General features: G+C 54.2%; 2 protein-coding genes across 2 annotated transcripts; one reads left to right on the top strand and one right to left on the bottom strand.

The window, feature by feature from the left end:
• Positions 1-200: 200 nt before the first annotated feature.
• On the bottom strand, positions 201-3,169 carry EVX2 (even-skipped homeobox 2). The gene is given in 4 exon segments (XM_039701854.1): positions 201-400; positions 403-778; positions 1,318-1,574; positions 2,746-3,169. Coding segments are annotated over 4 exon segments (1,257 nt in total).
• A 1,947-nt stretch (positions 3,170-5,116) lies between these two features.
• HOXD13 (homeobox D13) lies at positions 5,117-12,112 on the top strand. The gene is made up of 4 exons (XM_039699212.1): positions 5,117-5,302; positions 6,725-7,229; positions 10,451-11,074; positions 11,862-12,112. Exons 1-4 carry the CDS (start codon positions 5,117-5,119, stop codon positions 12,110-12,112), a joined length of 1,566 nt encoding a protein of 521 aa, XP_039555146.1.
• The last annotated feature ends 1,432 nt before the right edge of the window (positions 12,113-13,544 follow it).

Raw genomic sequence — 13,544 nt, 5'->3', positions numbered from 1 at the left:
GAGCACCGCGGGGCCGCCTCCGCGGGGGCGCAGAGCCGCGCAGCGCCCTCCCCGCCCGTCCCGCGCCCCACAGCGGCGGGGCGGTCAGCAATAAAAAAATAGACAGAACTTTTTGGCCGAACGCGGGGGCGCCCCCCGCCCCGACCCCCCCGTCCTCCCGCGGCTCCCTCTACAAAACAGGCCGGGCTGGGCCGGGGTAGTTATCTGGTGAGCGGCGCCTCCTCCCGCTGGTCCGGCGAGGCCACGGCGGCCTTGCTGAGCACGGCGGCCGAGTAGGGCAGGAAGCCGCTCTCGGAGCGCTGCCCCGCCGCCGTGCACGGGAAGTCGGCGGCCGCGCCGCCCTCCCCGGGTCTGCCTCACGGCCCCGAGCAGCCGCCGCTGCCGCCGCCGCCGCCGCCGCCGCCGCTGCCGAGGCGGCCGCGCTGCTGTTGAGGCCGGCGGCGGCCGGCGTCTGGTAGAGGCCGGGGTGTCGGAAACTGCAGAGCAGCTCCGGGCGGGAGTAGGGGTGCGACAGGGCGCGGAAAGTGTCCAGCGGGCGGATGGAGGTGGCGAAGGGCGCGGCGGCGGCCCCCGAGGCGGCGGCGGCGGCGGCGGCGGCCGTGACCCCGACGTGCGGGTAGTAGTGCAGCGGGACGTGGGAGTGGAAAGGGTAGGGCAGGCTGCCCGTGGCCGCCGCGTGGGTCATCATGTAGGTGTAGAAGCTGGGGTCGGCCGGGTGGGGCCAGGACATGGCCAGGCGCTGCCGCTTGTCCTTCATCCGCCGGTTCTGGAACCACACCTGCGGGGATACAAGCACAGCGCGGCCTCAGCTCCGCTCCGCTCCGCGCCCCGCCGCGCCCGCTCCCGCGGACACCGGCGGGCACCCACCAAAACACATTGCCAAAGCTTCTAGGCGACCCCTCTCCCTCCCGGAGCAATCTCCCGTGACCTTGCCCGAGGGGAGCGGTGGGTACGGCCCTCGAGAGGGACCCCTTGGACCCGAATACATGTTTCCCTTCGAATCGTCCCGTCCTCCCCACTCAAGACTCGGTCTTCACGGTATTGACGCTCATTCATTCCCCCTACGTTTATTCTCTCCCCTCTTCACTTTAGCAAATAGGCTAACGCGATAAAAACTGACGAGGAAAATAAAAACAACAATTATGCCAATAACTTTTTAAGAAGCGAATGAAAAGTGTTGGATGCAGAAAAGCGAAGGAGCACGCGTGGTGCTGATAGCTGCGGGCCCCGCGAGTCCTTCAGCCGCAGAGCCCAGCCGGCCGCGGCCCGGGGCGCTCGGGGCGGCCGCGGCCCGCCGGGGCGCGGAGCGCGGCGTACCTTGATGGTGGTCTCGGGCAGGTTGAGGGCGGCGGCCAGCTCGCAGCGCCGCGGCCGCGACACGTAGTTCTCGCGGTAGAACTCCTTCTCCAGGCGGGCGATCTGCTCGCGGGTGAAGGCGGTGCGGTAGCGGCGCACCTGGTCGGCGCCCGCCGCCGAGCCGCCCAGCGCGCCGCCGCCGTGCAGGCTGCCGATGCCCGCGGCGGGGGCGGCGGGGGCGGCGGCGGCGCTGGGCGTCGGGCTGCTCTCCGCGTAGCCTGCGGGGCGAGGGCACGGCGGTGAGAGCGGCAGACTCGGCTGGCCCCCCGATGCTCCCGGCCAGGCCGGAGCGGGCCCGCTACACCCGTGCTCAAGGCCAGCTGTCATTCTTACAAATCCCCGCTGCTAACAGAATCGATAAATTTGGATTTGGAGGCTGTTTGTTGGTTATCGTTTGGTTGGTTGGTTGGGTTGGGGTTTTTTAATCCTTCGTAACTGCTTTATTTTCAGATGGGGCGGGCTTGGAGACTGCAGGGCAGCCGAGCTCAGGGGAGAGCGGGCGAGGGCGCGGGCCGCGGCTCGGGGCCCGGGCTCGGCGCTAGCCTGTTCCCCTTCCACTGCCGTTCTTTAGTTTCGTTTGAGACATACAAAATAAAAGCAGCCATAAAACCCCCCCCTTTTTTTTTTCTTTTTTTTTTTTTCTCTAGGGTTACGTCGAGCATCCCTTCCTTTCTCTGGCACATTTGACGAAAAAGGCATGCACTGTGGCTCCTAGGAAATCCACCGTTCATCTCCCTACACCTCCCCAGTAATAACCTCCACCTCCAGCAATAGTAACAAGCACCGTCCATCACCGTGCCCCGCTAAGAACGGGGAAAGAGACGAGGCTGGTTCAAAACGCCTCTTACAAGCAGAGGAAAAGTGAACAATGCCAAATTAGCCCGAGGTGGACACAGACAGCACGTTGCATACACACAGAGAAGGACACACACAGTCAAATGCGGGCAGTTTCCTCGCATTCCCCCCTCTCTCTCCCTCTCTAATTTAATCTATGTATATACACTCATATACAGCTCAAGAGACGCCGAGATCTCCAAGAGCTCGGGGAAATACAGGGAGAAAGCTTTGCCTAAATATAGGTGGGTGGATATTTGTGCCCACCTATATTCTGGATATATATCTACATATCAATGGATTTGGGCATGCACACACACTCACACACACACACACGAAGGCAGCGGCACGGGAGCTGCCCGGACAGTGTATCTCGGCTGTTGGGGTAGCGCAGTAATTGTAATAATATTTTACAGCCTGGAGCTCTGTCTTCGCAGAAGAGAGAGCGCCGATGCAGAGGCCGGCAACTTTGGCGGTGGCAGTGGCTTTCCTCTGGTTTTTAAAGCCGGTTGGCAAAGTGCGGGGCTTAGATGAAGATGATAAAGGAAGAGTTACCTTTGTTACTGTTTTCCTTCAGCTGGGAGGAAGTCAGGCTGGCCGGGGAGCGGAGCGCGGAGCAGCCCACCTCCACATCACTGTTCATATCTGCCTCTTGAGCAACTTCGGAATAAAGGCTGATTTTCTTCCTGCTTTCCGACGGCGGGATTTCGGAGGAGACAGTGCTTTCACTGCTCGGATGCTGGAGATTGAATAAAGTGTCTATTTCAAATTTGCCTTTGGCGGAGATGTCCCCTATAGCGCTGTGCAGGGAGGCGGCAGTCAGTCTCGGGCTGAGGCGACCACTGTGCGGAGAATTTTCAAGGGCCTCCAACACCGCATTTCCAGCTGAGTCTGACAAATTCGAGAGCCTTTTGCCAGCTGTAGGGCTGTGCAGCCCTCTCTCCATCAGGATCATCTCTTTTCTTATTCTTTCCATCATCTCAGCTTTATAAAAAATGTCAAAGTTGCAGGGCTGGTCCTGTACTAATGATGAGCTGCAGCAGGGGCTAATTCACATTCAGCCCGGCAAGTGTCTCTAAATATTATTATCTGTTTTTGAGGGAGGTGTAAAAATTGTGGGATGCCAAAGCGAGGGAATGACTGGTCAAAATGACCCATACATCCTTTCTAGCCCGAAATGTCATTCATCAAAAAGTGGTGCTCGTCATTAAGGTACGAATGACGCTGTTCGAATAATCATTTATTGTAACAGGTTTATAAGCAAATAAATACAAGCTCCTGTCAGTGGATAATGAAGGCGGCTTCAGAGCAGACAAATATATCCAGGTGGAAAGAAAGAAAGACAAGAAGTGAGGAGTAAAGCTCCTGTCCTTAGCTTGATCAGATCCTGCTTGAATTGCTCTGGGGTTTGGCCTCTGGGGTGGAATTGACAGTCTGATTAATAAAATGAGCTGTGCAACATTTCCCCCTTCATTTAGGTGCATCATTATGCTCTGATTTTTGTTTTGTTGCCTTTTAGGTCCTAATGATGCAGCTTCTTTCTCATTTGTCCTCGGACAGAACTACATGCTAAATATTAGATAATTCTTTTTTATTATGATTTCTGAGGCGAATTTTAGATCACAACGCAAGGAAATGCTCAAGAGGACCAGTGGATCGAGAGCATCCTGCCGCTGATATCTCTTTACTTTTCCCTCCCATTTCCAGACCACTTTAGTACTTTTATTTAGGAATTTACACTGACACCCCCACGCACCCCTCACACGCGCGAACCTTATGCCCAGACTTTACAAGTCTGCAGCCCAGATTCAAGTGCACCTACAGTAGTTACCCGAAGATTAAAATATTTGTTACAATGCAGTATATTACAACTCTATTATCTTTGTCTTCCTTGCGTCCTTAAATATGATCTCATTTTTACTTTCTATAATCCTGCTTATCGACGAAGCTAGCCCGGGATTTTTCTTCCCTCTGGGAAAATACTGACTGTTTTATAGTATGATAGGGGAAGGAAATAACTGGAGAACATTAAATACATTCGTGATTTAAAACACTCCGTGGGCATCCATTTCATTCTCCCGGCAGGTCTCACTCCAGCCCTTTGCTTCTTTCCTCCCCACCACCAATAAAACCTAAGCATTTGAAAATTAAAAAATAATCATAGAATTAAATGATGGATGGGGGGTTATTGCCTGCAGGCTCCGACCTATCAGAAGCATCACCTTAACACCCTCTCTCCAAAGTTACCTGTGGCTCAGTTAGCTCATCCCTCCGCTCTTTGCCGCTGCCGCGGGGCCAAGCGTCGCCGCGCTGCTGGAGGCACGGGCTGCCGCGCTCGGCAGACGTGACAGTCGGAAAGTCTCCCTTCAGTGGTAACTTTGCTAGTAATAATGACGCTGATGGCAACCATTTAAACGAAGATAAATCCTTTGTCGTTAGCATCTCTGGAGTGCGCCTCGATAGCTGCCCAACCTTTTTTCTCGCCGTGATTTTTTTTCACCTACATCATCTAGTGTTTAGACCCTGGGAATACGAGTTTCATCTCCGGGAGAAACACCCGAATGTTTCCTGTGATTAAACGCGGGTTTGATTTTTTTTTTTCTTTTTTTTTCCTTTTTTTTTCTTTTTTTTTTTTTTTTAATGAGGAGAGCTCTTCCTGCTAATCTTGGTCACACTCATCTCCTAAGTTCTTGTGCTCCTGCGCATGATTCATAGTTCGAAAATGGGATACTTGTCAGATTTTTTTTTTCAATAGCCTATTAAAGTCCCCCTAAACATTCCACCAAATATTTAAGAAATATTCTAGGCGTTGTTTGCAAAATCCAGCCTTCTATTAATGAGACTTTTATGCCAGCCCTTTGAAATGTGAATTTAGACAGCAGCGCGGTGTCCTGCGTTTTACAGCCCCCAAACCAGACAAGACTAAATGTCAACTTTTCCTTGCCCGCGGGCGCGGCGGAGGAGCGGGCCGGCGCTGCGGTGCGCAGGATCCGCGGCCGCAGACGCCGCTCGGGCCGAGAGCCGCTCGCTGCCCGCCGTGCCCGGCTCCGCGGCCGCGGCTCCCGGCGGGGCGGAGGCGGAGCGGAAACCTGCGGCCGCGTTTATTGCTGTCGTTTGGCGCCCTCGTCTGTTTTCTTACATGCTGTAACGCGGCAAGCATCTTGCCCGCCGCTCTCGGGAAAACCGCAGCCGAGATAGCACGTCTCGGAGGCAGGCGTATGTGCACGCCACCAGAACCGGCGCAGCTTTACACTCAAAAAATGTTACTGCACCACTAAAAAGGGGAGAACGGGTTTTATGTTATTTGGAGCGGATGAGAAAGACTATGTGAAAAGCCCCAATGTGAGAAAAATAAGTTACACTCAAGTGCGGCTATGAATGATCTTTACTAGGGTTATATTTTGCACCTTTTAAATAATACTGATTCCTTAGGTTATGTACAGAGTATCTTAAAATACAGCTAGATTCATATGCAAGGGTTATAAAATGTTATACAACACGTTAATAATCTTCCACTAGGTAAAGGTGAGGTTACAAAACTGTTCCCTGCAATGCAGTTAATGAATTCACCCCAGATCCTCAATCCCCTAATAAACTAGTTGTCTGTTGTTTAAATTCCCCGAAAAGTAGAGGTACTTACTGCACTGATATTTATCTCTTTGCTTGCTGTTTGTGTGCGTCAGGGAAGTTTATATTTTGGGACTTTTGTTTTGTTTAGCTTTTTTTTTTTTTTCTTTGATTGTTGCTTTTCTTTTGTGGTGTACCGTTGAGGTTTTTTGTTCGTTTTTTTATTTTTTCTTTCAAAAATAGTAGCAGGGCCTACAAAATATTTCCTAATGTTTGCAGTTGTTCAAAATCAATATCTAAGTCTGAAAAACCACGGACATTGAAGCGACATTAGTGGGCAAAGAGGGAGGAAGTTACAGAGACCGCCGAGAAACTGCCGAAATATGTGAGCTTTTGTTGGACTCTGTTTACTCAGTTGTTCTTGTAAGTTTAAATAGCTGCTTAGGCCTTTGGCCAGATTTTTACCTTGAAAGTTATTGCTGGAGGCATCAAAGAATATTTCAGTACTCATTTATTAAATCTTGCCAGGGGAAAAGGGGTCACGTAGTTTAATTGAAACAAAGTTCGTATTAAACGAGACAAACATCTCGGGCAACTTTTCACCAGTCACAGCATTCCTGGGAAGACGAGCGGGAATATCTGCTTCCCATCCCGCAGCGGGGCAGGCTGCCAGCAAGTCCGCAGGGCAGCGCGCAGGAGACATCCGCGGCAGCGCAGGGCGTCCGGGACGCGGCCCGTGGGGTGGGAGAAGGCGGCGGTGCGGCGGCCCGGGGGTGCGGTGGTCGTGGGAGCCGCTCCCGGCGGGGCCGTTCCTGCCCTGCCCTGCCCTGCCCTGCCCTGCCCTGCCCTTCCAGCCCTGCCTCCCTGCCCAGGCCGCCCTGCCTTCCTGTACTGCCGGCCCTGCCCGCCCGCCCTACCTGATCTGACGGCCGGCCCTGCCCTCCCTGTTCTCCCGTCCTGCCCTCAGGCTCTGCCACCCTTCCGTCCAGCCCTGCCCTGCCCTGTCGCCCCCTGGCACCAGCCGGAGGCCGCCTGGCCGGGCAGCTCCGCGCCCGCGCAGCGGCTGTCCTGCGTGTCTGAGGGCGCAGCGCGCTCCTGCTCAGCCCCGACTGTCCCCTCTGCCTCAGGCCGCCATACGGCCATAGGGCCAGTCCTGGGGGGTGTTCACTCTGTACTGTCTGTGGAATGTCACTCGCGAGTGAAGGACGCGAGCACAGCGTGTCCCCGAGTCCCGCGGGCCCTGCGCACCGTCCCTGCCCGCGCTGCCCGGGCACAAATCCACGGGCGCCAGGCGAGTTTCACCAGGCACAAATCCACGGGCGCCAGGCGAGTTTCACAGCTGCACGGCGGCTGCCGAGGCTGCCTTTGCTCACAGACCGGGCTTCACTCGAACGACACAGCCCACGCCCGCTCGCAAAGGGACTCGGCCGATGGCTCCGCTTGGGTTGGGCAGGCTGCCGAGCCGCTCCAAGGTCAGGGTCCCCAGGTCCCCGCGCTGCTCCCGAGCGGCGGGGGCGGGCAGAGAGCGGCCAGCACCAGCCCGTGACCCCAGAGCTCAAGTTCAACGCCCGCAGTGCTCAGCCGCCCGTGGCCGCGGCACCGAGAGCACACGGGGAGCCCCCAGAAAACTTTCTGCGTCTCGAAAGGGATTATTTAAGGTTGAAGTAACTAAAGAAGTGAGAAGCTGTGGGCATAGATCTGGAGGGGAAAATAGTTTAGAACAATTCTCAACGTGTTGCTGTTCAATCTATTCGTTTTCATAACTGGCTTTTTTTAAAGGCATGGGGGAAAATGAAAGTTCTGTTTAGCTATGAAAAGTTCATACAAATTAAAAGGTAACAACGGAATGCAGTGGAAACGGAATAAGGTTTGGGAGACATATAAATCTAGTGGTTTTGTTTGTGTTCTCTGTTTGTCCTGGAGGAGAAATTTTTTCTTATACCAAACACTAACATAAGAAGAAACTTCCTATCGACACAATTACCATCGGCAAATTCTGGCGAGGGAGGAGATAAAAAATCGCCGGGAGACGGGCGGGAGGGGGGGGTCCTGTAAGACATGAATAGTAGGCAGATACTAAAAGCCTCTGCTGAAAGTTTGAGTGGAATCCTAGCTGTACTAAATCACGGCAAATGCACTTGTCTAAATGAGATTATTTCAGGATTGTAAAAATTAAAAAAAAAAAACAAAAAAAAAACAAGCCCACAACATTTTTTTCTGGGGAAGCACAAGCACGCCTGCAGTGTTGCTTTCTAGCTCATGTATTCTGCAGATTCCCATGCGATGTGTCAATGGAAAATGCGACGCGGCTCCTCCGGGCGCTGGCCACCCGCGGAAGCGCTGCCCGGAGAGGACAAGGACGGCCTCGCAGGGACAGACACCCGGCCAGCGCGGCAGGTCCTCCTGCCCTGCCGGACACAGAGCTGAGCCCCGATGGGAATGCTCTCCCTGGGCAAAGGAAGCACCGAGCTGCTCGGGCCTCCGCAGGGCCCCTGCACCGGGGGTGCGGGACCCGTCCTGCTACTTGTAAACTGGGTGGGTGCGCTCCGAGAGCCGACCTTTGCTCATGAGATCATTTATTCCTGTGTATAATATCCTGCCATGCAAGGCGATGCTGTTTTCTACACCCTTCACAAGGCAGCTCATTACAGAATTGAGGCTGTTGGTCATGAACCCGCCCAAAGGGTTTTTTGGTGCACCGAGGGGCTCTCGCTGGAGCAGGGGTCTCGGCAGGGCTGAAGACCTCTACGGGAGTCGCTGCGGCTGCACCGTGGTTTCCTTTGATGCCATCGACCTCAAAAAGCTCCCAAACCCTGCTCTTTAGGTGTTCCTTTCTTTCGCGGCCTTATTTAAAGGTCCTGACATGAGAGAAGTTTTTACTGCATTTATTGAAAGAGGAAACACAACAGGACGTGGGAATACACATAGAAAGACGTCCGGAGAAATAAAGTCCTTCCTTTCTCTGGACTTCTTTTTATAGCAACGTTTTTGGTAGAAAGATGCTTGCAGCGACATAAAAGGGCGAGAAAATTGTTCTTCGACAAAACTTCCTTCTAATTACGGAGGGTTTAATGTCCTGAAAGTAAATACTGATTCGGCTTATAACTGAGAGAAACATGTAATCACGCCTGGCTCACTCCTTAGCTGATTATGAAAGATTAATAGCAATTATGCGGTCAGAGCTAATGAACATGAACTCGTCTACGACACTCGGTTGTTGCCGTAATTGTGGGCACCCGTTTGTCATTCCAAACCCCGCTTCCAGATACCGCCGACGATTATTAGACCGGCTACAAAGCAGGGCTGCGTGACGGGCGGCTGCCGCGGGACCTGCAGCTATCCCGCGACAGCCCAGCCACCGGGGAGCCCCGCCACCACCTGTCCGAGCTCAGCAAGGGCACCCCAGAGCCCGCCGTGGTGTCGGGGCACAGTTTCACCTCCATGGCGCCTGCCTCTCCTCTCTCATGCTCCTGAGCCTCCGGAGGGACAGTAAACACAGCCCCAGCTACATGGGTTTCGGCGGCGCGGAGTTTCCCTGTCCTTCCCCGCGAAGCTGACACTTTCCCCAGCAACTTGTTGCCCTCCGCGCCCAAGAGAGAGCAAAGTGTGCAATGCACAACTGCGGAGCGGCTGGACTCGGTCCAGAGGGGTAGGGATAGGAGTTGTGGTTGAGGTTGTGGTTGGGGCTGGAGCTGGAGTTGGGAGTCGTCTTCGGAGCTTTCTCCATTTCCAGTACTTCGCGCTTCTGCATTTTCATCCCGACTCCGTGTGAGAGTCGAGGGAGACGACAGAAGGATTTGCCACCGTCTTGGGAAGTCACCACGAGAACAGCCGTCAGCGTAAGCAAACTCTGCGCTCTGACCAGGCTGCCTTACCGCGACATGGACTGACACTGCACGGGAAAAGCCACATCTAATGAGCGCCAGGTTTACCGTCTTGCGCTGCGCACAGACCCCGTGCATTTTCCTAGCCGGCAGCAATATCGGGGGTGGGGTGGGCAAGGGGGGGGTGGTTAAAAGGAGGGTTCTCCCAGGGACCGACAGTTCAGTGAAGCCGGGGGACCCCTTTTCCCATAGAACAAAGCCCATCTACTCCATATATCGCCGGGAAGAAGGGAGGCGGGGAGGATGGAATGCAAAGACTGTGTTGGGGTTTTTCCCCTCTTGCAGAGGCAACAATGAACTGGAGAAGGTCTCGCTGTGGATCCGGTGAGACCCCTGTCCGTGGCTGTAAAAAAGGCCCCTGCCGGCGGCCTCAAAATGTCCAGTGGTACTCGGCTGGCCTTTTTGAAGCCGCGAGCAGGAGGAAGGGGGAGATGAAGCACCGGGGGCCTAGGTTGGTCCGGAGGGGCACCACCGCTGCTCGCCCGCCCCATCTCCCCCCGCTCCAGCGCCGGGGCCGTGGCGGGGCGGGAGCGCGGCGGCGGGGCGGGGGTGGGAGTAGAGGGTGGGGGCGCCGTCGGTGCCGACCGGGGGGCTGCGAGGCGAAAGGGGCAGTGCGGGCAGCGGGAGGGTCACATGTTCCGACGGCAGCCTATGAGCAGCCCCCCGGGCTGAGGCAAACTAATCTGGGGCCGGCCGCCCCCGCCCCGGTCCCCCCTCCCAACCTGGACTTCGTTTTTATAAACGTACCGCCAGGATCCAACCTGTTGGAGGCAAATAACCATCCGCATCATGCCCGGCCGGGGACCGAGCCGCCGCCGCCGCCGCCAGCGATGTGCAAGGCCATGAGCAAAGCAGCGAGCTGGGAGATGGACGGACTGCGCGGCGACAGCAGCGGCGCGCTGCCGCCGCCGCCGCCTCGGGTTTTGCCTACGCCGGCGGAGGGGAGCGCCCGGGGGCGGCGGCGAGGCCCGAGCCCCCCACCAAGGACTGCCCGGGCTCCACCACGCCGGCCGCCGCCCCCGCGCTGGGCTATGGGTATCACTTTGGCAATGGATACTATAGCTGCAGGATGTCCCACGGGGTTGGGATACAGCAAAACGCCCTGAAGTCTCCCCCCCACGCCTCCATTGGCGGCTTTCCCGTGGAAAAGTACATGGACGTCTCCAGCTTGACCAGCTCCAGTGTCCCCGCCAATGAAGTCTCCTCCAGGGCGAAGGAAGTGTCCTTCTACCAGGGCTATACAACCCCCTACCAGCACGTTCCTGGGTACATAGACATGGTCTCAACGTTTGGCTCTGGGGAACCGAGACACGAAACATACATATCAATGGAGGGCTATCAGTCTTGGACTCTGGCTAATGGCTGGAATAGTCAGGTTTACTGTGCCAAAGATCAGACACAGAGCTCACACTTCTGGAAATCGTCCTTTCCAGGTACGAGAGGGGGAGAAATGGTCTGAGCAGAACACCCCCGCGCCTCCTCCGCCTTCCCGTCCCCTCCCCCGCCCCCGGGCTGCAGGGGCGGCCTGCCGAGCTGGACACGCTGCACAGACACGCAGAGAGCAGGGTGGGGGCGGTGGATATTCTCTTTTTCTCACTCTCCCCTCGGCCGTCTACCCCCGAGAAAATCCTCACCCTCTGCTTTCCACACCCGCGGGACTGACCCAAAACCTCCCCACCAGCGCCAGGCCACCCGGCCCCGGGCCGCGAGCGCCGGGCCGGCCGCGGGCTCCTTCTCCCGCTGCCTCCCTCGGTGCCCGGGTTTATAGTCGCGTTTGAAGTTTTCAGGACCGTGGCTCGAAGGCTTGCTCTCCTCTGCCTCTCCGGCTGGCGACTGACCCGGCGGCCCCAGGGCACTTAAGAGACCGCGAGCAGTGAGGGCACAGAGGCACAAACCACATGCAAACAAACCCGGGAAACTCTCACCAAAGCGATTTCTGTGTGCGCTCTGCCAGCCCCGAGCCGCTCTCAGCCCCCAGCCCATGCCCCACCGCCCTGCGTGCTCGGTTAGCGATGCATGCCTCAAAAGTGATGACAGTCCATCAAAGTTTTGGTGGTGCTTTACTAGAGTGCAAATAATGTGGCAGTGTAAATAATAATAAACTGTAAACAACCCGGCATTATTTATTTGCCCATGAAAGCCAGTGCCCGACAAGTATCGGTTAAGCTTTAAAAGCCTGTAATAAAATTCTGATTTTTCACATCATGTCTTTTACAATAGGGGACGTTGCACTAAACCAGCCCGATATGTGTGTCTACCGGCGCGGGAGGAAGAAGCGAGTGCCGTACACAAAACTGCAGCTTAAAGAACTCGAGAATGAATATGCCATTAACAAGTTCATTAACAAGGACAAGAGGCGAAGGATATCCGCAGCCACAAACCTGTCTGAGAGACAAGTTACCATTTGGTTTCAGAACAGGAGGGTGAAGGATAAGAAAATAGTCTCCAAACTGAAAGACAACGTCTCCTGATACATTAATTGCGGACAGTGATGAAAATATAAATTCAATTTACCACCAGCTAAAGACTTTCGAAAAGACTTGAAAATATATTTAATTTTTTTTGTTTGTCCTTCCAGCGGTGGCGAAATTTCGGGAATTGTTTTCCGTGAAAGTCAGCGTTTTTCTCTCAGTGTAAGGGAGTGTTGACAAGTCTTGAATTGAATTATAGTTCCTTCTTTTTGAAAATAATAATAATAATAATATTAATTATATTTTCTGTTCTTCCCTCTAGGCCAGTATAAACGAATTTAAATATGTTGAACGGTAAAAGTTATGATTTTTTTTTTTAATGCTTAAGTCTTTGTGGGGTATTCTGTAATTTTTTTTTAATTTTTTTTTTTTTTGGGGTTTTTTTTTGTTTTTTTTTTTTAATGCTTAAGTCTTTGTGGGGTATTCTGTGATTTTTTTAAATTTTTTTTTCTCTGAGCAACAGCCAGTGCCAGAATGTGTCAGTTTTGATTTGGTATCGTAAACTTCAAAACACGCCGAGTGGGGGAAAAAAAAAAATCAATCGGAAATACAAGAAAGCCGGAATACAGACCCGTGGCAGCACCCGGCTTCTGCCAAACTTGCCTGGTCCGCTGGGACCCGGAGAGAATTGAGTGGAGGGTTCCTGACTACAGCAGAATTTTTAATTACTTTTTCGAGGAAGGGAGAAGCTCTCCGAGCTGTTGCGGGGCGCAGAGTCGCGGGCGTGCCCCACCGCGCTCCCCGCTCCTGCAGCTTCGGGATTCAGCTTGGCTTTGTGCGTTGTATCCGCCGCAGTTTCGTTTTCAGTGCAAGGAGTCCACGCTGCCCGGCTGAAAAAGGGGCCCCGGCTGGAAAAGGGAAGATCTCGTGTCCCCGGCGGGCGCTGCCCGGCTGAGCGCTCCGCGGAGGCGCAGATTCGGCGGCTCGGGGCAGCGCTTTGGGCAGCACGGCTTGGGCAGCTCGCCCTGCGGCCAGAGGAGAGGCTGCCCCTGCAGAGGTGTGTACGGACCTGCACAGAGCCGCCGGGGAGTGCCCGCTCTGCCCTGGACCAGCCCGAGACCCTTCTACTGCCTCACGCCCAAAAACTCCCTGATGGACAAGCGAAGGTCACTGCTAGGTTTTAATTTACAAAACTAAACGGGTGTTTATGACAGAAGCAATAAATAAGGAAATTCAAAAGATGCCATAATTTATATGGGCCGAAAGGCTAAGATTTTGTCGATTTTTAAATTAATCTTTTAAACCTAGTGTGCATGTTATGATATACACAGGGTGATCAGACACGCTAATCAGCAACTAGGAGAGAGAAGTGGTATCCTCTCTGTTAATGTGCCTCAACTAATTATTAAAATGTGTTCCAAACTAGTATTATTTATTATAATATACTATTGCTCTAAACATTTTGATTACCCTTGTATGTGGTAAAACATAC

Source organism: Passer montanus, unplaced genomic scaffold, assembly GCF_014805655.1.
Source record: "Passer montanus isolate IOZ18808 unplaced genomic scaffold, ASM1480565v1 scaffold1, whole genome shotgun sequence".
NCBI classification, from domain to species: Eukaryota; Metazoa; Chordata; class Aves; order Passeriformes; family Passeridae; genus Passer; species Passer montanus.
Note: the sequence above shows the minus strand (reverse complement) of the source record. Positions and strands in the feature narration are given on the sequence as shown.